Source organism: Camelina sativa, chromosome 8, assembly GCF_000633955.1.
Source record: "Camelina sativa cultivar DH55 chromosome 8, Cs, whole genome shotgun sequence".
Taxonomy (NCBI): Eukaryota; Viridiplantae; Streptophyta; class Magnoliopsida; order Brassicales; family Brassicaceae; genus Camelina; species Camelina sativa.
Window position 1 is genome coordinate 17988621 of NC_025692.1, and position 24491 is coordinate 18013111.

Sequence of the window (24491 nt, forward strand, 5' to 3'; positions counted from 1 at the left end):
TGTCGGTGTATCTTAGGATAAAACAATAAGTCCCACAGAAAAGAAGAGCTAAAGAGTAAACAAAAGGACCTCATAAAGTAAGAAGACATTTACACAAATATCACTATCAAAGTCACAGTAGCATCTAAATTCGAAAATGTTTGTATTACATACCAAGAAAATGAAACTTTCCTAAACACATACAAAATCATGAAGGAAATTTCAGGATATGGATCGTAAGGAGCCAAAGAGGTGATAGTATGAAGTAAAATGAGCTATATAATCTATTAAAGTTCAGCTCATTCCTCAGATTTCATAAGATAAAACAGGCTCGCAAAACACGAATGGATCCAAAGGAAACAATTTCGGAAGCAACATGGATATAGATAATCAAAAAGGAGCATGTGAAATGAAATATGCAAAGAAGAATACCTGAGACGAGAGATTGGTTTATAAGAAGAGAGAAACAAGACTTACAACGTAACCAAAACAAGAGGCAAATCAAGACTGTTTTAACTAAGCTTTATACAATGTAAAAACAAAACCGATAAACCATTAAGCGTTTCTATCCAAGCAAACATTAGAACCCAATGAATTTGTGAAGATAAAACAAAATAAAAAAAAAAGCAAAGACAACTACAACCAAAAAGCAAAATTTAACAAACTAGAAAGGAACAAAGTCACTAACCTTGCCCGCTTAGGAGAAGAACTCATAAACATCTCTCTCAGTAGCTTTAGGAGGAAATAGGGATTTGTGCAAACTTCAAACAGGTTAAAAGGGAATGGCTTTGACTCACATCACCAGACTACTTAAACTACCAAAGACAAGGATACCAAACTATTAAAACTACCAAAGACAATGTCATTTATATGAATCATCGTTGTTATTAGCCCTATCAAATGTCCACTATAACTTGCAAACAAAAGGGAAATCATTCAATCATATACCAAACTCAAAACAGGCCATATAAATTCTTCTCACTAATGAACAAATTAACCACCAGAAGATATGCAAAGAACAATTCTTTTTAGGTTTCATCAGAATCTAATCTAAATCCATGTTCAGATTAGCAATGATTATTTACTGTTCTAATGCAACTCCATAATCATCTTAAGACACTAGAGATCAACAAAACCATATCAATTCTAAATCCGAGGAACAAGAAGAACTAGATCCAAATAATAGAGAAAGGAGCTTGGCGGCCAGAAACTAGGGTACCTTGAAGAGAAAAGAGGAAGCAGGAGCACCACCATGAGGACGAAGGAGAGACAGATCCAAAACTGAAAGGAAGCCAAAAGAGAGAGACGAAGAAGAAGAGGAACCACAAAGTCTGTTTCCTCGACTGTTTAATCCAAGACAAAAGAAGAAGAAACGAGAGACGAAGAAGAATGTCGATCGGATTGTTCTCGTCGATTTTGATTATAGGAAATCTAGGAATTGATTTATCAATTCACGAAGCAGAGTGTGATACTTGTTTATATGTCGAGAGAGAGAGAGAGATGAGCCAATGAGGAGAAGGGAAAGAAAAAAACAAAAACAAAACGGAACCAATAAATTAGTGACAGGTGTCTCTGAGGATCTAAAATAATCGGGGCAGAGACACAGATCTCCGAAAAATTAGGATTAAAATTTTATTTTCTTTTTGTTATTTTATTAGAAAAATAAAAGACATCCCACCGGTATAAAATGCTCTAAAACCATCTCCCATAGTTTTCTCTATATTTTTCCTCTATAATAGAGATCTCTATAACATGAGTGAGTTTTACTCCAATCCATCTCTATTCTCACCTTTAAAATAGAGATTGTTATTTTTTTTTCTATTTATAGAGGAACACTTTGTAGGAAAAAATAGATTTCCTCTATAAATAGAAAAAAAATAGGAATCTCTATTTTAGATGTGAGAATAGAGGTGGGTTGGAGTAAAACTCACCCCTATTATAGAGGATCTCTATTATAGAGGAAAAAATAGAGGACTATTAGAGATGCTCTAACCCTACTCAAATCTCTATTTTCACCTCTATTTTTTTACACTAACTCATACTCTATTTTAGAGTTACTCTATTTTTTAGAGAAAAAAATAGAGATATACATTAGAGATGTTTCTTGCATATACTTCTCTGTCTTTCCTTTATACCGATTGTCCCTAAAGTTTACGTGTCAGCCTCAGCATCATCATCAATGTTAGTCACAAAAAATTTGAGTGTAAATAAAAAAGCTATGATTTTTTTATAAGTGGAACTTGTAAAACAATACATGTTATTTCATATCCTATTATGCATTGCATTGCATGCCTTTAATATATAGATCAACTAACTCTGTTTACTGGAATTTTTAACAAAGAAAATGTGATATGTGAGGCTAATAGTATGATCAAAAGTGCAAAATCCATCAAGCAAAATAAAGGAACTAGACTCGCTTGGGAGAGAGATTGAGGAAGCCTATTTCAAGCACAGATCTATACGAGTTCATTGGCTTCAAGTGAGTGATCAAAAGTCAAAACACTGCTTAATTACTTCTCATAAAAGTCAACAGAATGTCTTGAATACTAATAGAGCTTATAACAGGAACAGCTCAGGTGGTTCAGAGAAGTTACCTCTGCAGCAGAGTTGAAACGGATTACGGCCTTTCACTAAAAATCTTCTTCTTCTTTTCATTTTTACTCATTGTAACTTTTTTTTTTCACAATACAAAAAGATGAACCAAACTAATTCATAATTAAGTAAATAGGATCAGCAAAAAAAAAGACAACAACAACAAATAAATAATCTGATTAAATCATCTGCAACTTGTGCGAACTTTTTCTTTTTCTATTTGTCTTTTTTTATCACAAGCTTTAACTGTGATTTTTTAACATTTTTGACAATCCTACTCTAAGATGAAATGGTTAAAATGTGTGATACATACACCAAAGGAAAAGAAAAAAAAAACAACAAGGATATGAGAAAAGAACATTGCATGAACAATTTACATATATTCCTTGATTCGATTTCATCCAAAAACAATAAACGTGAGGGACTATATATTCTTTTTTTCCTTTAGAACTGTTCTTTGTGGAACTCGAACCTGGAGCAACCCGTCTGGTTAAATTCATGGCAGAGTGTTGCAAGTTCCTTCCCCAAGCTCGGTACTCCACAATAGAACACTCCTATATTTTTTTTATCTTTTTCAAATTAAACTCCTTAAGACAAAAGGCAAAAAACGGACAAGGTTTCAAATGATTATTTTGTATTACCTATTCTTGCGTTCCTATGTTTGGTGCTAATCTTTGATAAAACCTTCTTCCATTTCGGCCTCCCAAAATGCGTCCGTACCTAAAAAAAATCAAAAGATCAGAAAAAAATCGAGTGTTGTTGTAAATGATAAATGTAATCGTTAAAGCTAAATTATTAATTGCCTTGGTTCCAGAAAATATGTCTACGCCATTTTTAGCATGGTTTAGCGTTTGGATCATGGTGAGAAGAGTTGATCGAGTATCTCCTTCTTCGTACACACTAGTCAAGTAGTTGTGCATCTCAATAACACCCTTTTTATTTGTTTACAAGGACAAATATGTTAGTAATTAACTTGAAAAATGTATCTAACATAATTTCTAACATGGAAAGGTGTATGTTACCTTTATATCCAAATCAGCAACTTCGTTCATGATTTCTTTAAACCAATCGAACGAACCTTGTTCTCGTGTTACCCAGTAAAAGTAAGCGTTCTTGGTCATCAATGTCCTCGTTTGATTTTGTGGACTTCTAAACCGAGCTTCCGAGTTTAAGCAACTAGAACTGTGATCCGACGAGATGTTGCTGTTACTACGACTACCTGACATACTGATCACATCTTGTTCATTTTGCTTAATAATGTTGTTGAGTAGATCTCTCAAAATGCTAATGAAAGGTGTTGCGCCGATTCCAAGGCCAACGAGTAATACCACATCATACTTCCAATGGTCTTGCGCTGGAGCACCATAAGGTCCATCTATCAACAGCTCTGGCAAACTAAAATTTCAAGAGAGAATAATCAAAATTTCACATTTTGAAAAATGTAATTATATATGAAAAAAAATTCAAAGACATTATAAATGTACCTTATATGGTTTGGTCCGTCTGCTCTGAGAAGTCCGCTTTTTCCAGGTTCAGGAGCTTGACATACCACTGAGAATGCCTTCTTAATCCCTTCTGTCCAATCACCGAGCTGACGAATGTGGATGCTGAGATAGTCATCTCCAGGGGATGAAGTAATGGAAAACGGATGCCTGTAGATGGAAGCTTTGAGTTTAGTCTTTGTGTTGTTAAAATAACATAGTGTTTACATATCTTAGATTGTATGAAAAGCTGTTAGGTTGTGTTTGGGCTTACCACTCAAATTTTGATACTGCAGGGCACTGAACATATATATATTGTCCACTCTTGTAATCAAATGACGTAGGCTTAGACATGCGTAACACAATAACGTTTCCGGGATAAATTACAACCTGATGCCAAAGATAATTAATTAGCATGTCAGTTTCCAACATCCTTTTTAAATTTCTATATGACTCTATCTAATATGCAAGACATACCTTGCAGATTTCAACTGTGTAAAGCCTCGAACGAAAGAATCTAAGTATCCTTTCACCAGCATAGAGTAAAACTGGCACAGAAAGATACATCCATATCTACAGAGGAGGTAGTATCTGTTATTATTATCACTGTTTATTTGAGAACGAAAAAAAAGTAAATTGGTAAAAGTGTTATATGGAATTTACCGTTTTGCGGTACCATTTATGCTCGAGATATAAAGAAACACCGTGGATGACTAAAAGAACATAAACCATTAGAAGTAAGTGATGTGAATACCAGAAGGCATTATAACCGGTTAGTTTATCAAATGGTTTCGGCAACTTAGTAAGGTTTCGTCTGCATCTTCGGCTGGCTAATGTGAATGCGATTACCATAAAAGCAACCATTATAAACCCAGTGATTCCCACTGGAGTGTTCACCAAGTCAAAGTACGTTGGTCTGATCACACCAAAGTAATGAACCAAGTATCTTTTGTAATCAGCTTCTGTAGATGTTAGTATCCTTGGGAAATCACAGGCAAGGTGGCTTGATGAATGTATAACCATTGCAACAATGATTGCTAGAGAGATCGTCTTGCAAAACGAAAAAGTAGGATTCAGCTGAAGCATGTATAGTCTCTCTCATATGAAAGGGCAAGACAAAAATGGTTTTTTAAATTAACCTTGTGGAAGTTGATACTGTCATCGAACGGCACTGCGTAGGACAAACCAGTGGATCTAAGATAAGTGATAGTGTTTCTACAGACAGGCAAAAGGATAAGAGCCATGTTGAACTTCAAAGTCTCAGCTGCACCTTTTGCCACAACAAGGCAGTAACCCATTACATGGAATGCGTCTTTGTTTTTGTACTGAACACATTTCCACATAAACAACCAAGCCATGATCACTAACCACAATGTCAAAACCCAAATCCTCTTCCAATTGTCTTGCAAAGAGTAAAGCAAGCTCCTGATTATTCCCCATCTTGTATCTTTTAGATTTTGACTTAAGGCTCGGCTTGTTTGGCTGTACGGTTGGCTGTAACTATGAGATATGTCTTTCTCTAGTAGTAGCATCTCTAGGTCCTTTAACTGCATCGTTTCAAATCCATAACATAATACATCACATTAGAAAATTAGAACAGAGTTCCTCTGTCTGATACTCAAGTGTCCAAATAGTGTTCTACTACCCATCTTGTGTATGTCTCTCAGAAAAATATATGTTACTATTACTCTAGGTTAAGGTTTATGTGTGGACCTCTACTTGTTTGCTTCGTCAAGGTTATATTCTATTAAAGTCGTTCTATACAAAATCAAGCTTTAATATCATTGGTTCTTGACTAAGTCAAATGTCCCTATCATGGAACTTTATAGGTAGGAGAGAGCTTCAAGCCTTCAACGTCGTCATCAATAACTAAGGTCAAACTTAACAAAGAACCTTTCTACTCTCCCTCATAGAAAATTTGAAAGGGACTGATCTGCATACTATATCAATTTAGTATTTAAGCATGTGTTTTTGTGTTATGAGCTTTCACAAGATGACAAATAAAAAGTGATGGAACCACCTCTATGTACTGAGAGTCGAGCCCATCAGGAGCCAGTTCTTCCATGATCAATGCTGCATACTCTTCTGCTCGTTGTCTCAACCTTGATAGATTATTTGCTGATGCACTTAGTATAATTATCTGTACGTTTGTCAAAATCATACGCAATAAAATTAGTTAATGCCATAATTAAAAAAGCTTCTACTTAGAAAGATTCAACGTATAAACTTAGTGGTTATATAGAAATATCATATCTTTGATTGGTAGTTACAACTTAGAAACACTACTTCTTTAAATTAAGAAAATGGCTGCTACAAGGTCAATCAAGATTTTATGCAGAAAACAAATAGCAACTCAAAGTTTTCTATTCTTGCATTGGTTTAGAAAGGAGACATAAGAACTAAATTATATCAAGACCAACCAAAAAAATATATATCAGCAAGAGGGATAATACAATATGAAAAAACATAAGATAATGGGACTCATGTAAGATTCATTATTACGTAGTCAACGATTCAATGCTGATTAGAGAATACTAAAACTAGGAAGATGGATGGAAACATAAGTCATCACCTCTTTTACTTCTTTCTCTGTGATTCTACCATCTCCATTTTTCACCCTGCACGTATAATACAAATGTCATACCAAAAAAAAAAAAAAAAATCAAAAACCTTAAACTCATGTTGAATAAGTAAGTAATCAAGATATACATGTTAAAGAAGATTTGTAGGCGAGAATCGAAGCTATCGTCTGTAATCTGATACCAAAACTCATATAGTTCTTGAAGATTGATCTTGTCAACCATTAATCTTCTTCTCCTACACAACGCATCGAACAACTCTTCCGCAAACTCTTTCGAATCCTCATTCTCATTCTCCATCCCTTTAACAGCAAAATAGTCGTCAAAATGTGTCACAATATAATGCATATGATTTGATTATAAGAGTTATTAGAGACGCATTTTCAAACCTATGCAAATAGCGAAATCACTTCGGCTAATATGACCATCTTTGGAAAGATTGACGAAATTGTTTTGAACTTGTCTCCAATCAGCGATTCCGTTATCTTTACTGCTTATGAATTTCAAACCATGAATCGCTCTCTGCGTACACGATCCAATCGGATTGGTGAATCGTTGTGTTAAGGTTCGGCATAGAAGAGCATGATCTGTAACGTGGACTACATTAGGAACCACCGGCTCAGGTGCAGACCGAGACGAATAGCCTAATGAGATCCTTTGAAGCTTCTGTTTAAGATCTCTCGAAAACTTTTTGGCTCTTTCAACCGTGTGAAGCTCTGAGTTCTGATGACTTGACGACGCGCTCCACCCTAAGCTACGAGACATTGATCCTGAGTTAGAAGCAGAGCAAGAGGTGATTATTTCTTGATCGGTGGTTGTAACGGAGTCGATGTTTAGTAAGACGCCGCTTGGGAATTCGATTGTTACTTCAACGAGCTCTTCACCGGAGGAGGAGGAGGAGGAGAAGGGTGAGTGTGGTGCAGGTAATGATTGAGAGCTTTGTGTGAATTCTCCGGTGGAAGCTATATTGGATCCCCAACGATCGTCGTCGTGAGTCCCGCCGGAGAATGACATTGACATTTTCGAATTTGTTGAGGGAGAGAGAGAGAGGAGCGAATAAATAGAGTTTTTGAATTACCAAAGCAGAGTTGAACCATGAAACGAAATATTAAAAAAAAAACACAAGTTTAGTTTCTAAATATATTACTTTAATTTTATTTTATTTGTGTTGTTAAATATATATATATACACTTGCATGTTTTAGTGTAGACAAAAAATATAAAACAAACTTATTTTTATATTTCATTCAGAGATTAATTAACATAAATGATTTAGTGCCTTTCTATTTTTTTTTTTTTTTCTTTCTTTCTGAATTTGGTGGGGAAGAAGAGACCTCAAAGGAGGGATGAGTGAGTAAATATACAATTTTTTTTTGTATATAAAATTGTCTACCTAATTGGGCTTAACCAAAGCAGAGTTGAACCATGAACTAAAAAAATATTTTAAAACTGGGATCTTTTTTATAAAAAAAAATTATCTTTCTAGATTTCAACATCTTTTATATATTTTTTCCATACTAAATATACCAGCACATACATGTATATACACTAATACAAGTGTATATAATTATTTCTTTACAGTATAAAAGTACTAACGCATGCATGGATACAATTGTTAACAAATTATAACATAATCAATATATAAGAATAGTCGATAAATATAACAATTCAAAGATTTTTTCTACTATTAATAAGTTTTTTACATGATAAGTTTTGGTTATATGAAACATTTTTTATTGGTTATTTTTTATTTAAGAAGCGTATAAATATTTCATTTTCTTATTAGTTAAAATTAAAATTAGTTTTTAATTAAACTTTTAATACAAAGTGAATAATCTAACATACAATTTGCAAATAATCACATACCAAAAAAATGTATAAGAAAAAAGAACTTAATCAGACCAAGAATGGTTAGTATCATTTATTATTCTTATTTCGTGTAAAATAACTTTAAGATTCGTTAAAACTTATGTAAAATCTAAATACTACATATATACAGATCTAAACTTTTTGATTCTATTTGGGCACCCCAAAAAAATACTCATCAACTTTGAAACTAAGCACAACAAGCATAAGTATATATACATAGATTTTTTTACCTATTGAACATATGCAAAATTAAATACAAAAACTCATATTCTCTCTCTAAAGGAATATTTTTAGGCTAGAAGAGGAACAAAACAAACGTTAAAAAGTAATAAACGATCTATAATGTCTGTTTGTTACGAAAAAATCACTGTATCTCTATCTATATATTGAAAATTTGAATTTCATAATAATCTATTTTTAAATATTAAAGATATTTTTGTAAAAATAATTCATATATAATACTTACTGGTTTTATATTGTAGTTAAGGTTTTTAAAACGAATTTGAACTATAGAAAAAATCATCTCATCATGCCTAGTATGTGTGTTTAATGTGTAGGAGTTTTATTCAAATTTAAAATTACTAGATAACAACCAGCACCATGTGCAGAGTAAAATAATTATTCAATAATTTGTTTGTGTAGTATTTATTTTTTAATTTTATTTGAATTTATAATTTTTTTGTATAATAGTAAAGATTTAACCGTATGAATTATTATAATATCAGTTTTATATTATCACACCATATGAACTTATTTTTTGGCTATACATACATTTTCACAAAAAAATTGTCCAAGAGTTCTTAAAATTCATTTTATTTTTTTTGTATAAAAATATAGTTAAGGGATAAATTTAAATTAGAAATGTAATAAAAAAAATTAATTTTAGTTGTTATTTACTTTTTGGAAAATACAATGGTATATAAATGTAAATATTATTAAAAACTAAGGACAAATTAAGAAATAATGTGTCGAACTCTCTAGCCACAACACATAAACTTTTTTCAAAAAATATTTTTCTATTAATATATAGAATGTAAATGTATTTATACTGTCTGGTGTCGATAGTAAGGGAGTCCAAAGGTGATCGTGAGAAGATAGACGATCATCAAGAGGAAGAGAGCAAAAATTATCGTTGACATTTCGGAAGAAAAAGATGAGAAAACAAATTGTAAAAACTGAACTCTGACTCTGATTTGTAGAATGCAAATGTATTTATACTGGTCTTTTCCTCTGTTTCTTGGCTTTTATATTTCAACAATAATCACTTAAAAAGTATTAAATTAATTTACATCTTGCCTTTATATTTTTGTCCAAAAAAATATGTTTTCATCTAGATCACTAATACGTCGTCCGTCTCTTCTTTCTCCTCTTCTTTGTTCCCTAACGCGTTCACTGACTAGGTTGAAGCTTTGTACTCATTCACTGTTGTTTTCCATTTTTACTTTTATGGGTTTTTTATATTTCTAAAGACTTGAATATTGGATATGATATAATTTATTGATATTTAAAGAATAATTAAAGTATAGTTGGATACAGTGAGCTAAGACAGAGTCAATATTTTCTCATCTATGTGATACTGATACATTTCAATCATGGGGTTAAACCGTTGAAGTTAATTTTCTAAGTTATAAAATCTTTAAGATCTGAATTTTATCTTATTATTAAGAATTCATTGTCTGAATTACAAAATCTCTGCAATATACTTTAGATTTAAATGTAATAATTTACTCATGAAATATCAAGATATTTCTTTACATCGGCTTGATATACATTAAAGATTTTAAAAGCTATTGAGTTTAAATAACACTAAGTTGTAATGAAGTATTTGAAATTCTAATTGAATGACACTAAGGGGGATTGTGATTAATGTAGAATTATGATGATTATAATGATTGCAGAGTTTTTTTTTTAGAGAGTTTAAGAAAGATTTCAGAAGTATTTTCTGGAGAGAAGATCGATCACCTTACCATTTACTATCTTGAAAGTCCTTAAAAATTGTTTCAAATGAACAAAAACGTTTATAGTCAATCAATCAATAACTTATATATAATTTGAAAGTTAGTTCAAGTATTTTTTATTTTTTAATCCAATAACTCATGATTTTGAATGAATTTCTAAAATCATAAATTCAATAACACATCACTTTTAATGAATTTAAACAACTTTTAATTATTGAACCCAACCATTCAACAAAAGTGACAAAAGGTAATTAATACAAAAAAGAAATTAATATATTAAGAAGTCAAATATTAATTAAATTTAGTTTTATATTTACTTTTACCAAAAATTTTGTTTTCTAAAACTGAATCAAAACTGAATGGCACCAACATATGGTCCTCATTAACTTAAACTAGGCATGGGAAAAAATCTGGAACCAAAACCAACTTAAATAATTTGATGGATCTTAAACCTCTATACTCGAAGAACCGAAACCATAACCGAACCGAATCTCATATTCAATAGGTACTCGAAAGTATTAGATATAAAAGTATATACCTAAAAATATTAGTTATATTTATATTTCTAATAACCCAAAATTATAATTATAAACCTGAATATATGAGGTATTTTTGGGTAAATTTGAGTATTTTTTTTTTTTGATCAAAGAGGTGTTACCATTCCATTAAATAGAAAGTAACATACAAGGCAAGGATTGTTTAAGGTACATCAAAGAATAATAAAAACCAAAGCATAGATCAATAAAAGTGCAAGGATAGATAGGAGCAATCGATGTGAAGAGCTTGAGAGCTGTGAACCACATGCTAAGAAGCAGCATGGAACCTGTGAGGTCAAGGCAAACCGATGCAGACTCTATGACCAAGTCAAAGGAGTATAGAGCCATTGTCTTGAATCTTCGAAGACTTGGCGTTGGTGAGAATGGCATAGCTGTGATGCCAAAGTTTCGAGTAGGGGAGCTGAGGCTCTGATAACCAGCAACTACAGCGGTAGTAGTTGGTCCAAGGTTGATAAAACAGGGCTTGTAGAGGTTGTTGTAACCTTTCCTCTTTGTAGAGAGGGTCATAATGCCACTAGTCTTCAAGCTTAGGTGCAGGGACTTCAAGAAGTATTTGATTTGCATTTTGAGGATCATTGCAATTTGGTAAAGTGTAGGTAGGGAGTTGGTGAAACATCGGTAACCCCCACTCCAAAGAGGTGGGATCATAATGCCAAGCTTCACCAAGCAAACTCCATAAGCAGGATCATCCATAAGGTAACCAATTAAACTGGTTTTCAAAAGACTCCTATGCCATTCTAGCAACACAGGTGGTTTAAGGTTCAAGAGTAGTCTTCGTACTAAGGAAACTAGTAAACTAAACAAGTATTGCAAAGGCTGGGGAAGAGTAGAATTCAGATCGAACCCGGATACACACTGGTCTCGACACAAAGGGTTCTCAATCATACTAGAGAGATCAAGTATTCTGCTATCGAGGTTACCTCATCTTGACCAAGCAGAAAACATCGATACTAACAGGTCTGATTGTGATACAACGATATCGAAATGGGGTCGGGTTAGGTACCAGTTCAGGGATGTGCCATAGTTTAACCTAAGTAAACTATCTACGAGGATAACGAGATATGAATGAATAGCAAACATGGGAACAAGAGGTAACAAACGGGAAACAGAGAGCGTCGGAGCTTTAAATTCGATGTCAAGATCTTCCATGGCTTCGGTATCCAAACAGAGCTCCTGTCCATCTGCATCCAAGTAAAATACTTGGAGAGTGGATAAAGATCCGAGGAGCGGAGAGTTGTTGCAGGTGGATGCGGGACGAGCCAAATCGAGTAATCGACCTCAAAATTACCGGAGCGGTCAAGGGTTTGTGGGGGCGGTTGAAGGGTCAGGGAAACAGAGTAACCGAGGGAAGTAGCCGGAGGTGGAGGAAGGCGGAGAAGGAATTGAAGCTTACGCATCGTCAGAATTGAGATCTGAAATCTCAAGGGGACTCCGGTGAAGAGAACAAGAACCGTAACAAAGCTTAGAGAGCAGAGGAGGAGGCTGAGCTTACTGAACCAGATCCCAGCAACACCGATCGGTCTCGGCGCCGCCGGGGGGAGCTTCTTCGGTGGTCGTGCCAGAGAGAATATTGCTAGGGCGAGCTATTCTATATACGATTTTTTTTTTCTTTCTCATTTGAGTATATGTATATTAAAAATAACCAATGTTTTATTCTTTAAAGGTATTTCGGATGAATTTGTAATAAAAAGTAAAAATTGTGAGGGCAGACTATCTTGCCCGTTCTTCGCGTATTCTAGTTTCAGAAGTATCTTTTGTAAACTCTTTTCCTCTGGTTTGGGCAACCAATCTAGGAATTATTTTCTAATTTAATGTGTGGTTGCCAAAAAGAAAAAAAAAAAGTAAAAATTGTTTTATAGTTTTTTTCTGGATATTATTATTGGATACATTCCGGTAAAAAGTAAGCAATGCTATAGGGGGTGTATTGAATTTAGTATTTTCAATGATTTGAGTTTTATAAAGTCTTTATATGATTTTGATTTTAGAGAAGTTGATATGATTTAGTAAAATTTTCAAATCTCACCTAAAACAATGAGATTTAAATTTCTATAATTTTAACTAAAAAATTTCTTACTTGAACAAAAAGAAAGCGTAAATCCTCTCAAATCCTTGTAAAATCATTAAAAACAAATCCTCATAACTGTTTTCAATGATCGTAGAATTTAAATTAGATTTAACAACACTGAATTTTATTAAACTTTGTAAAATCTATAATTGAATCACATATAATTTTAAATTTTAAATAAATCATTTAAAATATTAAATTCAAATACATCATCCCTTAGTTTTTTTGGACAGGTCAGAAATTACCGGTCAATTCAAAGAGCTTTGGGTAAAACCGTAAAAGTTACCAATCCGAACCATACTCGATAGATAACTTAGTTCTTAACCAATTCTCTGATCGATCATCAAACCGACCCTAACTAAATCTAAACCGAATTTCTATCATAACCAAATTGTTCCTAAACCTTTTTAATACCCAAAGTTCCAAAACTCGAAATATGGGGAAATATGTGAACCGAACCGAACCGAACCTGATTGCGGTTTAGATTTAACCTGATTGATACCTGAATGCGAGTCCTAATTCCTAGAGCACACGTGCAGATGAGAGAACTTGTCATGTGCGGGAACTAAGTAGGTCGCGTCCTCACCCCTCACGCTCCTTTGGCTTTTGAGTTTTGTGGATGATTAAAAATGAAAATTACCGCCTTTATTAAAAAATTTCTAGGGTTTACAAAATTGGCTCTCTCTCTCTCGCTACTTAAATCTCTCTGTTTCTTCTTCTCCGTCAACGATACAATACCCAGAGACGCCGGCGGTTATATAAATCGTCGGATCTCTGTGGATTCATCAGCCGACAAGTTTTCGGTATCTAATTTTGGGGTTGTTTGCTTCGATGGACAAGACATTACTTGACGATATAATACGGCGGCTTTTAGCGACGAATAGTGGAAGAACGGTGAAGCAAGCACAGATTACTGAGGCGGAGATACGGCAGCTATGTTTGGCTTCCAAAGAGGTTTTTCTCAGCCAGCCTAATCTCCTTGAGCTTGAGGCTCCTATCAAGATTTGCGGTATATGTTTTTTCTCTGTTTACATTTATCATGAATTCGTTTTTGCGTTGTGGGTTTTTGAAAAAAATGTGATTTTTTTTTTGGAATGTGTAAGTAAGTATTGTTGTTGGGGAAGCTTAGCTTTGTGAGCTTTAGGCTTACTTTGAAATGATTTGAATATGTGTATGTTGTAAGTTAGTTCATTGGTCTTGCTGTGGAGAAAGGACCTGTTAGCTATGATGCATAACCTGAAATTAGAATCTCTCCTGACATGTGACTATAAGAAAGAGCAGAACTTTTCATTTGATAGCCAATAGTTTTGTTTACTAGTGTCTGAATTTGGTGTATGATAATTATCTTCCACTGTGCTTACATGAAAATTTAAACAACACTCTCTGCTGCTATGAACTTTATGGTTTATAATTGTTTGAAGGTTTTAAGTTTATATGTTGATGAGCAGGGGATGTTCATGGGCAGTTTCCAGACCTTTTGCGGTTGTTTGAGTATGGTGGCTATCCGCCAGCTGCAAATTACTTGTTCCTCGGGGATTATGTTGATCGTGGTAAGCAGAGCATAGAGACGATATGCCTTCTTCTTGCCTATAAGGTCAAATACAAGTTCAACTTCTTTCTTCTCAGAGGCAATCACGAATGTGCTTCAATCAACCGTGTGTACGGATTCTACGATGAATGCAAAAGAAGATACAATGTCCGCCTTTGGAAAACTTTCACTGAGTGCTTCAACTGTCTTCCTGTTTCTGCTCTCATTGATGATAAGATCCTTTGCATGCATGGTGGACTATCGCCTGATATTAAGAGCTTAGATGACATCAAGAGAATTCCTCGTCCTATTGATGTTCCTGATCAGGGAATTCTTTGTGACTTGTTATGGGCTGATCCTGACAGAGAGATTCAAGGCTGGGGGGAGAATGACAGAGGTGTCTCATATACTTTTGGGGCTGACAAAGTTGCTGAGTTCCTTCAAACTCATGACCTTGATCTTGTATGCCGAGCTCATCAGGTAAAGCTAATCCACACTAACAAGTTAGTCATTAGGTTTGAATAGAATAAATGCTCGTGGTATTTAGGTGATATTGAGTATTTTAGGGGGTGTTCTGGAATTCATTCCTAGGGTTCTCTCTTTGATTCTCTGTATTGGTTTGTTCTTATCTGTAACCATTCTCTGATTTCAGAGAGTTAAGAAAACATAAATCAGTTGTCTAACCAAATCAAATATATGATATAACTGCTGATATTAGGAGACCTTTAGATTCATGGACAGTCTCGTTAGCGCAACGGTCTGTAGTTTGTTCAGCAAATCATATTTTTCACATGCGGATTGTGCAGGTTGTAGAAGATGGATATGAGTTCTTTGCAAAGAGACAACTGGTGACAGTATTCTCTGCACCCAATTACTGTGGCGAGTTTGACAATGCTGGCGCAATGATGAGTGTTGATGATAGCTTAACATGTTCATTCCAAATCCTTAAGGCATCTGAGAAGAAAGGAAGATTTGGATTCAACAACAATGTTCCTAGACCAGGAACCCCACCTCATAAGGTAATCTATATACTATCTCCCTCGTATATATAGATCCACTTTGGTTGATCGATTTTGACCACAATGTTTGTTACCTCTCCATCGATTTTGTCAATGTAGTTAGATCTTTGGATATCAGGTTGATATGTGAACTTTTTATTCAGGGTGGAAAAGGTGGTTAAGTCCTTTATACCAATGTGGGAATCAATTAAAGAGTGAAGCCAATGGGTTCGAAGATTGCAACAGTTTGTTTTGTTAGATTGTTTTTTGTTTGGTTGAGGCAACAGTTTGTTTTGTTTAGATTGTTTTGTAATATTGTGGAAAATGTACACAGCATTTTTCAACTGAAGAAAGTTGGGTTTATACATCTAACCTTTTAGACCACAATGCAAGAATGTCGACAAACGTTTAAATAAGTCTATCGATAAAACCCACAATGCAAGAATGTCGAGAAACGTTTAAATAAGTCTATCGATAAAACACACAATGCAAGAATGTCGAGAAACGTTTAAATAAGTCTATCGATAAAACAAACTTGCGAGATTAGTTTTCTAATACAATTTCAAAGTATCGGAACGTTCGTTGAGACCACAGGCAAGAATGGAGAGACAAATTCAAGGAAAAGACGAAAGAAATCTTAAAAGTTCGAAAGATTTGTCATATTTTTTTTTGACAAAAACCAGAAAAGAAGATTATAAAAAGATCAATACTCCCACTTCTTGAGCTCCATGCCATCTGGTGGAGTGCTTTCCACTTTCTTAGTCCCAACTTCTTTCCAGTTTGTCGACAGTACGGTCCCGTTCGACTCAGCCTGTCAAACACGAAAACCACCCGGGCAGGCAGGCATATCATCAGTCAAAAGCAAAGGAGAAAGTTATTAAACCAAAAAAGTAAGGACCAAAGATTAGATTTGCTCACAAATGATTTGTTCATGGCTCGCCTCATGTCCTCATCCGCACTTGAGTATATGTCGCTGAAAAATTTGTTCATAGCTGCATCTCCATCAAGCTTCTCATCCTTCTCCTGCAAAATTCAAAAGAGTGGTAAGCAGAAAGAATAAAGTAAAGCAAAGCCTCTAGAGTTAATAAGAGACGGACCTGTTTCTTCACTTCAGCTTCCAGCTTGTCCCAGTCTTTTGCTGGCTTAGAAGATGGGTACACTGGTCTCTGCGCCACTGCTGCATATTTACACATAAAATTAAACGAGATGAGAGACTGTTTTCAGTTTTGTTCAAGGTTTTACAATTGTGGTTCAGAATAAATAAAAGTAAACGATAGGAATGGTATCTTCTGAGATGAACCTGATGAGACATTGGGTTTGGGCAGAACACCTTGCCCTTTGCCATATTCAAGGGAAGCCCACGTGATTATCTCTGCTTTTGCAAGACGGATCTCAACTTTGGTTGACAACACTTCGTATCTGCACTTCTCTGGTATGATCTGAATAATTAAATGAAGAAAGATTTAGTAAAGAGCATATGTAAACACCACAAAAATTCATTTGTCAAATTAATATACCTTCCCGAACAATCTCGGCTGAAGATGATAAGCTTCCTCTCCAGCAACATCAATTACAACACTCAGCTGCACAAAAAAAAGTCCAGATAAATATCTCAAGTCAATACAGAGAGTGAGATTACAAGAGATAGGTTCAGTTAAAACTTTAAAAGTAATGAATTCATCTAATTGCAGGATACTCACAATCTGCTCACCAAACTCGACAGTTACTTTCTCCTTTGGTATTCCTTTAGCAAAAATTGTCACAACCGCTTCCTCTGGCTTCTGGTAAAACTCATGTCTGTAGAGACATAAAGTTATGAGTACACAGTGATTCTCAAAAATTAAAATAAGAATTTACGTGTTCAATAACTAGACTACCTGAACATGGGTTTGGCAGGTGCTGCAGGAGTTGGAACAGGAGGAGCATCAGCTTCTGTTGCTAGTGGTGTTGACGAGCTTGAAGCCAAACTCGGTGGCACTGGTTGAACCAATTCTTTCTCTTCTTCTGAACATGGATAGAAAGACTATTATTATAAACCTAAACTCAGACACACACAAAAATCGTTTAGTACTTTAATTCTTAAGCTGTGGAACATACCTGCAATGCGAAGATCGCATTCATCAATCATCTTCTTAAACTTTGAGTCATTAGGTGCAACAGAAGCACCCTTTTCCAGGGCTGCTTTAGCAGTACTGTACTCCTCAAGCTTCATACAAGCAGTTCTGCAACAATCAGAAGATAAGAGCATGATTCCAATTAAACTTAAAATACAAACATCAAATCATCATTAAACATTGATACAGAGAGCTCATGACAATAATATCATACCCCTTCCTGAGGTAGGCTTTTGCCAACGTAGGTTCCAACGCAATGGCTTTGTTCGCATCTCCAACAGCTTCTGCTCATTATACAATTCACAAAAGATTAAAAAAAAAATTATAATCAGATCACTCAAGCAAGAAGCAGCAATAACCAAAACAGTACAAATTACTCAAATCAATCAATTGAGTAGAAATCCTTATCCGAATCAAGGTAACAACACATCTCACAAACAAAACCCTAAAACATAACTAAACACCCCAAAAAGCGTCAACGAGGCAAGAGGAAGACGAATCCTCCAATAAAGGTTCATCCTTTTTTACGATGAGAAGGAAGAGAGAGTGGTAATATTATTACCAGTGAAGCTATCGAGTTTGATGTAGGCCTGAGCACGATCGGCGAAGAAGGCGGCGCAATTGGGATCCAAGTCAATGGCTTTGGAGTATAAGTCAACAGCAACATCGAAGTCATCATCTAGAAAAGCTTCTGTAGCTTTATCAGCCAATTCCTTCGCCATTGAATCTGATCAGAGGATTTGAGAGAGATACGCACAAGACTAAAGAGAGAGAGAGAGAGATTATAGAAGAAGAGATTCGTAGACCTTTTGGTTTTGTGTTTGATCTTTTTTGTTTTCTCTTTGAGTTAGAACGTTTTATTATATACCACAATTAGGTCATATAGAAAAGAAAAAAAAATTAGGAAATTAGACTTTTTTTTTATTATTATTATTTACATTAAAATTGAATCTTGATAAATTCAGAAAAAAAAATTTTAAACCAAAGACAAAAGGTAATAATACAGATTAAAAGAAGAAATAGTAAATTTAAGTATAAAGGATACCATAATCTAAAAGGTAATATTTTTTTTATAACATCAAAACGCAGTCTATCTGTGTCAAAAATATATATTTATAATATATACTATGTATATTTTAATAATATATCAAAAAAGAGTAAGATATATATTAATAATTTATATTATGTATGTGTTTATATACAATTTTGTCTCCAAAAAAAAACCGTTTCTCTCCCTACGACGAAGAAGGCGACTCTCTAGAAAAACTAAGCTTTTTGTACTCTTCTCTGTTTTCTTTTCGTTAGTATTTCCCCAATTTCTATTAGTTACTTAACTAGTTTTTACGGAGACTGTGGCGACACTCCACAAAGCAATTTCAGGAAGACGAGTTAAACCGGCAATTCCACACGATGAGTTTTGGATGGGTCATCATGAGTCTGGACCGAGTCATGTTGAATTCGGGTTGGGTCATGGTGAGTCTGATAAATGTTTGGTTACATTGAAATCGTGTGTTTTGGATAATTCGGATCTACTCGGATCTAATGTCGTGGACAAGTGGTGTTGTGATCTTCCTTTCCTTTTGATGATAGTTATCAAATCTATTTCTCTTCACCTTTATGGTGAGGATTGTTATTCTCTTTGCCGGTGATGTGGTTTTCTTGGGACATCTCTCCTACTCTTCGGCAGTTATCTCCACACCGAAGCCCATGATTCGATATGATGCAGTCTTGTTCTCGCAGATCTACAATTACAATTGGAGATGTTGGGATTTGGTGTTTTCACAACCGTTCTCGCATTTCACGGTGGTCAATCAAGCCGCTGAGACCAATCGTTTCATCATTGTGGAAAAACCGGAGAATTCAAGACTTGTTATTGCGGCGATACTCAGATACTGGGGACAAGCAGGTTTGCTTTGGAGACAACATCCATGGAAACCACCATGGAGAAAGTGGCAATTAGGAGATGAAAATATGGTGACAATTACCTATGGAGGAGAATCAGAAGATGGTTTATTTCATATCAACAACAATGGAGTTTAAGCACAACCAATACCAATGACATCTCTGTCTATATAAGAGTTTCGATCAATCTCAAGGTGTTGCGATGTAACAGATGAATCGCTCCCTATGATTTTTAAATGCGTTATCGGTATTTCATCAGCAAAAAAAAGATGATTCTTAAGCAAGAAAATTACACTAGATTGATGGAAATGATGAAGACGAATAAGTTTTTTCTTTGTCGTTTAACTATTGGTTGTATTATTCGCATTGTTAATCTTGTGCATTCTGATTTATATAAAAAAAAAAAATTGATGTAAAAAAAAACGATTTTGTCTCGAAATTACATATTTTATTTTAACTAATGTGTTATATAATAAGTATATCAAATAGAAATTTGGAAAGACAGGTCAATGTTAATCGGTGAATGATCGGTGATCGATGATATAATGGTTTGAGGCAGGTGTATTTACAAGACGTACAATTGATTAATAAATTTGCAAATATGGATATATACTATACATACAAAATTCAGAGTTATAGAAAAGCTATTACTATGCATAATAGTTTATATATATATATATATATATATATATATTGGAAAGTATTTGCTCAAGTTTTCAATTTTATTCGTCTCATTATAAAATAGAAATAGTATTTTACTACTAATAATAATGACTAAAGATGATGTTAACCTTCCTAATCAAAATTGAAATTCAAAGTTTTTTTTTAAATTTATAATAATGTGTATCTTAAAATTAAAGGTTTTGTTGTTGTTTGAATATTTTTTTTTTCTTGTTTGAATATTTTAGTTTGGAAAGAAAAGACGTAATGAGTAATGAAGCTTACCTAGGAACTACAGTAATTAAATAATTAAAAATACTACACAAAAAAGGAGATACAAATAATTAAAAGAAACGAAATTAACTAGTAACTAAATTCCTATAATCTTGCAAAAATAAACTTTAGAACACTTGTTCGCTTTCAGATTCTTATAATCTTGCCAGAAATAACAAAAGTGTTTGCGCTTCCTGCCACTCCTTCGATTAGAGAGGAAAGAGGAGCGCGTGTCTTTCTCCCGATGTTGTCATCATCGCCTAATTTTGTAACTCCCTTCTACTAGTATTTTATACAAAAAATCTTCTACAACATCTCCAAGTCATAACTCTCTCTCTCTCAGATGACGCGCCACTGAACTCTCACAAACAATGCATAATCGAGTAATAGCAATACAATATTCGATGTTGACTTATATATATATACAAAAGCTCTTCACTTGTTCAAGAAAAAAAAAAAGAAAAAAAAAACTTTACTACGGCCCTCACCCCAGAAGAAAAATGGACATGCCTTTTCTTGAGTTTATGTTGGCCATGCCTTTTTTTAAATTGGTTTTTTTTCTTTTGTTTTTTTGATTTTAGTTTTTGATTTTTTCAATATTTGGTCTTTGGTTTTTGCTAAAAATTCTAGACAATTAAAAGAAAATAATAAAAAATTTTGAAAAGTGAAAGAATTACACTCATGATTAAAAAACCAATATAAGATAGTTTTTGGTTTTTCTTTGTAAATGGGCAAAATCTCCCAAAAACTAAATTTCTTATTTTTTAAGAAACTAATTTTACAAAATCTTGAATGGAAATAAATTAGAGGTTTATAAAAACTAAAACCAAAATCTACTAAAAAAACTTGTAACCATTCAAGGCAGTTGTTTTTACTCATACAAAGATGTATTCTTGTAATCTTATTTACTTTGCACAAAAAAAAAAAGTAATCTTATTTAATGCATCTGTTATTATTTTATCTTTTTTCTTCGTATGATATATATATATATATATATATGTTTATAATAATAATAAATAATTTAACACTAAATATAATGTCAAATTAAAGAAAATAATAGATGAAAACAAAACGATTTGCCAACCGGATGAATACAAAAGATATTTGATAACACTAAATCTTCAAATACTAATTAAAAAAGAAAAGGTAAAAAAATCTGTAAAACCGTAACTAGTGCAAGCCATATATAAAACGTATATGCCCCCTCGATCGTTCGTTCTTCACAGAAAAGAGAAAACATTACAAATTAATACATAGACATGAGAGGGCTTTGCTGGAAGTTAATAGCAGCAGTGACGATATTCGCCATCCCGATATCACTCCATAGCGTGTGTTCTTCAATGTGTTGGTTGCATTACACAACCATCGTCGGTTTCACAATCTTGTACACGTCGATGTTACTTGCGTTACAGCTCCCCACAACTATTAGTATCTACAATGAAGATGAGCTTCCTTTACCTTACGCACGTATCATATATTCCCTCATTCTTATGACGGCCGTTTATTTTTTCTCCTACAATTACCCAACTGTGGATGTCTTGGTCTACGTCTGCTCCATGTTTGCGTTTGGATACGCCAGTTTCAACATTTAACTCTCCTATGCAATTTGAACATGCACGCTGGACCTTGATCTTCAGTCTGTGTCTCGGTTTCTCCGGATTCAAGTTAGGTGAATTTTGTAGCACACACTCTTGTCCATTGATGCCTTCTTTTACGTGGATTTATTTACACGGCAGGGCTCTAGCTAGGGTTAATGGCTTCTATTTCTATATCTAATTAGTGTTTTTCTTTTGTGTTTTCGTAAGGATCAAATTTATTATCCCGGATTACGCGCTGGTTAGTTTTGTCGATTACATATTACATGTTTATTTTACCCTATATATACACATAAATAAATCAAATTCTTGGGAAATTTAGCTATCGTCAAACACTTGTTTTGGTCGTCTCGGTGTTACCTGTTTTCTTGATATAAAATGACTAATAAAAACTGGATATTTTTTTTGATTAAAACTTAAGACACTAACGAATCTCATGATGTTCGCACGTCCTAAGAGGATAGTAACTGAGTTATTTTACCATTGCGAGTTTTTGGTTCACCGTTAAAAGTATCTTTAAAAGTATCTTCGCCAAGGACGATATTTTATGGGGATAGCTAAGCTAGTTTAAATTCTATGTATATTCACGGCCACCCTTATTATATACATTTCCCTCCAAGATGAGTTATATATACCAAGAGTTATTCACATATGACATGTGGATGCTATTTATTATTTCTATGTAAAATATTGCTTAATGCTAAACCACGCAAATTCAGTTTTTATAGCAAACACACACACACATGGTTTCAGCCAAAAGAAAAAAACACAATCATCTTTGAAGAGCTTTTTGTCCATGATTTTAAAATTTATGTGGGAGACACTTTCTTCCATTGGACTTCGAAAACAAAATTTTGGTTCCACAATGGAATCCCGTTAACGAAGCTGACGAGGCATCTAAGACCAATGAACTATATGAATTAAACCGGAAACCATATAATAGACCGGTATACTAACTTATATACCAAGGAAAAAAACCCATAAAATTAACCCTATCCCGAGACAAGTAATGTACCCTAGTTCTCTTCTCCTTCCTTACCCGAAACCGATTTGGGGAAATATTAAATCCTAGATACGAAGAGAAAATAAGCGAGATATATAGAAACAACACAAGCTTTTTAAAAAAAAAAAGATATATAAAAGTTTTTTAAAGTTTGAAACTTATATAGTTGTTTGTTCCGGCCGGTTCTAGCTAGATGTTAAAATTGATGATTGAATTTTAAGTTTTGTGAACGTGTATAGTTTTGTTACAATGCACTGAGTCAGTTATGGTGTTTTGAGATAAGTATGGGTGAGATTAGTAGTGTATTATGTAAATCCGTTTTGATTAATGTTCACTGAATTAAAAAAAACTGTCAAAAAAGAAGGAAAAATACAAAAAAATTTGTTTTTTGGAAGTGAGTTCGCGGTGTGAGAAAGGTGCGTTGGAGCCAGCTGGTGGATCGACCGGTCGCATATTCGGAGGTGGCGGGGGCTGGGTTGCCCGGAACAGTTGTGATAAGCTCCATAGGCGCCGGTTTTAGATTCTTTAACAGAATCATCGCCGAAAATAACACACCGTAGAGGCATTTGAGTATCCCATCGCTGAATCCAAGATCCTCTTCTATCAACAAAACGTCAATGGCAATTAGCGAGAAGACGTAGACTGTGACAACCACGAGCCAAATAAACCAATCCTCTTGCAGTTTCAGGAACTCGCTCAAGACTTTGAAGAAGTTGAAGAAGGCCAGAGAGGTTATCGTTTTGACCAGAGCATATTGATTCTTGGATAAGGTATCTTTGATACCGAATCTAAAGAACGGTGAAGAGCGCCGAGGAAGAAGATACCGTTTAATTTCAACAATTCGATCAAGAAGCCTCGATACGCCGCCGTTTAAGGAACTTGATACGTCGGCGAAGACAGTGAAGACGTTCACGTGTCGATAGAGTTCATAGGTGATCAGAGATACGATGATGAGAAAACAGAGAGCAAAAATTATGGTGGTAGACATTTTTCGGAAGAGCAAATGAGAGCAAATCTGAATTCTGATTAGGAATGTGTATTTTAGTCCTGGATGTTCGGTGATAACCGAAAAACCCGAACCGAATAAACCGAATTTTTCGGTTATCGGCACCGAAGATGAAAGGAGGCTTGAACCGATCGGCAAAATTATTCTAGATATTCAGTTTCGGGTTCGGTTCGGTTCGACAGGCTAAAATTGATCGGTTATTCGGTTTTTTTTTTTTTTTTGACAATCAGTTATTCGGTAAGATATTTTCTTTTCTTTTGGTAAGATCTTCTTGTTTCTCTTTAATCTGTGAAACTTTCTCTTTAATCTGTGAAAGGGTTTTGATACTTGGGT

General features: G+C 34.2%; 3 protein-coding genes across 3 annotated transcripts; 1 reads left to right on the forward strand and 2 right to left on the reverse strand.

Moving 5' to 3' along the window:
• LOC104707422 (probable respiratory burst oxidase homolog protein I) lies at positions 2777-7676 on the reverse strand. The gene is made up of 13 exons (XM_010423767.1): positions 7021-7676; positions 6762-6933; positions 6625-6670; positions 6073-6192; positions 5192-5599; positions 4716-5102; positions 4530-4625; positions 4327-4442; positions 4056-4223; positions 3594-3966; positions 3375-3503; positions 3213-3291; positions 2777-3125 (listed from the first exon to the last, which is right to left on the reverse strand). The coding sequence occupies exons 1-13, from the start codon at positions 7649-7651 to the stop codon at positions 3016-3018; spliced, it is 2835 nt and encodes a 944-aa protein (XP_010422069.1). The 5' UTR covers positions 7652-7676; the 3' UTR covers positions 2777-3015.
• Positions 13729-15989, forward strand: LOC104719075 (serine/threonine-protein phosphatase PP1 isozyme 6). Its single transcript, XM_010423770.1, has 4 exons — positions 13729-14088; positions 14528-15087; positions 15414-15626; positions 15770-15989. Exons 1-4 carry the CDS (start codon positions 13911-13913, stop codon positions 15785-15787), a joined length of 969 nt encoding a protein of 322 aa, XP_010422072.1. The 5' UTR covers positions 13729-13910; the 3' UTR covers positions 15788-15989.
• LOC104707424 (protein SGT1 homolog B) lies at positions 16099-18552 on the reverse strand. The gene is made up of 10 exons (XM_010423771.2): positions 18282-18552; positions 17934-18003; positions 17703-17827; positions 17483-17609; positions 17306-17402; positions 17123-17188; positions 16906-17044; positions 16703-16782; positions 16524-16628; positions 16099-16416 (listed from the first exon to the last, which is right to left on the reverse strand). The coding sequence occupies exons 1-10, from the start codon at positions 18439-18441 to the stop codon at positions 16309-16311; spliced, it is 1077 nt and encodes a 358-aa protein (XP_010422073.1). The 5' UTR covers positions 18442-18552; the 3' UTR covers positions 16099-16308.

What these genes read in the sequence shown, in the direction of transcription:
- LOC104707422 (XM_010423767.1), bottom strand. Translation starts at nt 7,651, where the DNA reads ATGTCAATGTCATTCTCCGGCGGGACTCACGACGACGATCGTTGGGGA. An exon ending in CTACAAATCTTCTTTAACAT is followed by an intron (nt 6,671 to 6,761) that starts GTATATCTTGAT and finishes TTATACGTGCAG; the next exon opens with GGTGAAAAATGGAGATGGTA. An exon ending in ACATATTTTCTGGAACCAAG is followed by an intron (nt 3,292 to 3,374) that starts GCAATTAATAAT and finishes GATTTTTTTTAG; the next exon opens with GTACGGACGCATTTTGGGAG.
- LOC104719075 (XM_010423770.1), top strand. Translation starts at nt 13,911, where the DNA reads ATGGACAAGACATTACTTGACGATATAATACGGCGGCTTTTAGCGACG. An exon ending in GGCTCCTATCAAGATTTGCG is followed by an intron (nt 14,089 to 14,527) that starts GTATATGTTTTT and finishes GTTGATGAGCAG; the next exon opens with GGGATGTTCATGGGCAGTTT. An exon ending in TTGTATGCCGAGCTCATCAG is followed by an intron (nt 15,088 to 15,413) that starts GTAAAGCTAATC and finishes CGGATTGTGCAG; the next exon opens with GTTGTAGAAGATGGATATGA.
- LOC104707424 (XM_010423771.2), bottom strand. Translation starts at nt 18,441, where the DNA reads ATGGCGAAGGAATTGGCTGATAAAGCTACAGAAGCTTTTCTAGATGAT. An exon ending in AAAGCCTACCTCAGGAAGGG is followed by an intron (nt 17,828 to 17,933) that starts GTATGATATTAT and finishes TGATTGTTGCAG; the next exon opens with AACTGCTTGTATGAAGCTTG. An exon ending in AGCCGAGATTGTTCGGGAAG is followed by an intron (nt 17,045 to 17,122) that starts GTATATTAATTT and finishes TTAATTATTCAG; the next exon opens with ATCATACCAGAGAAGTGCAG.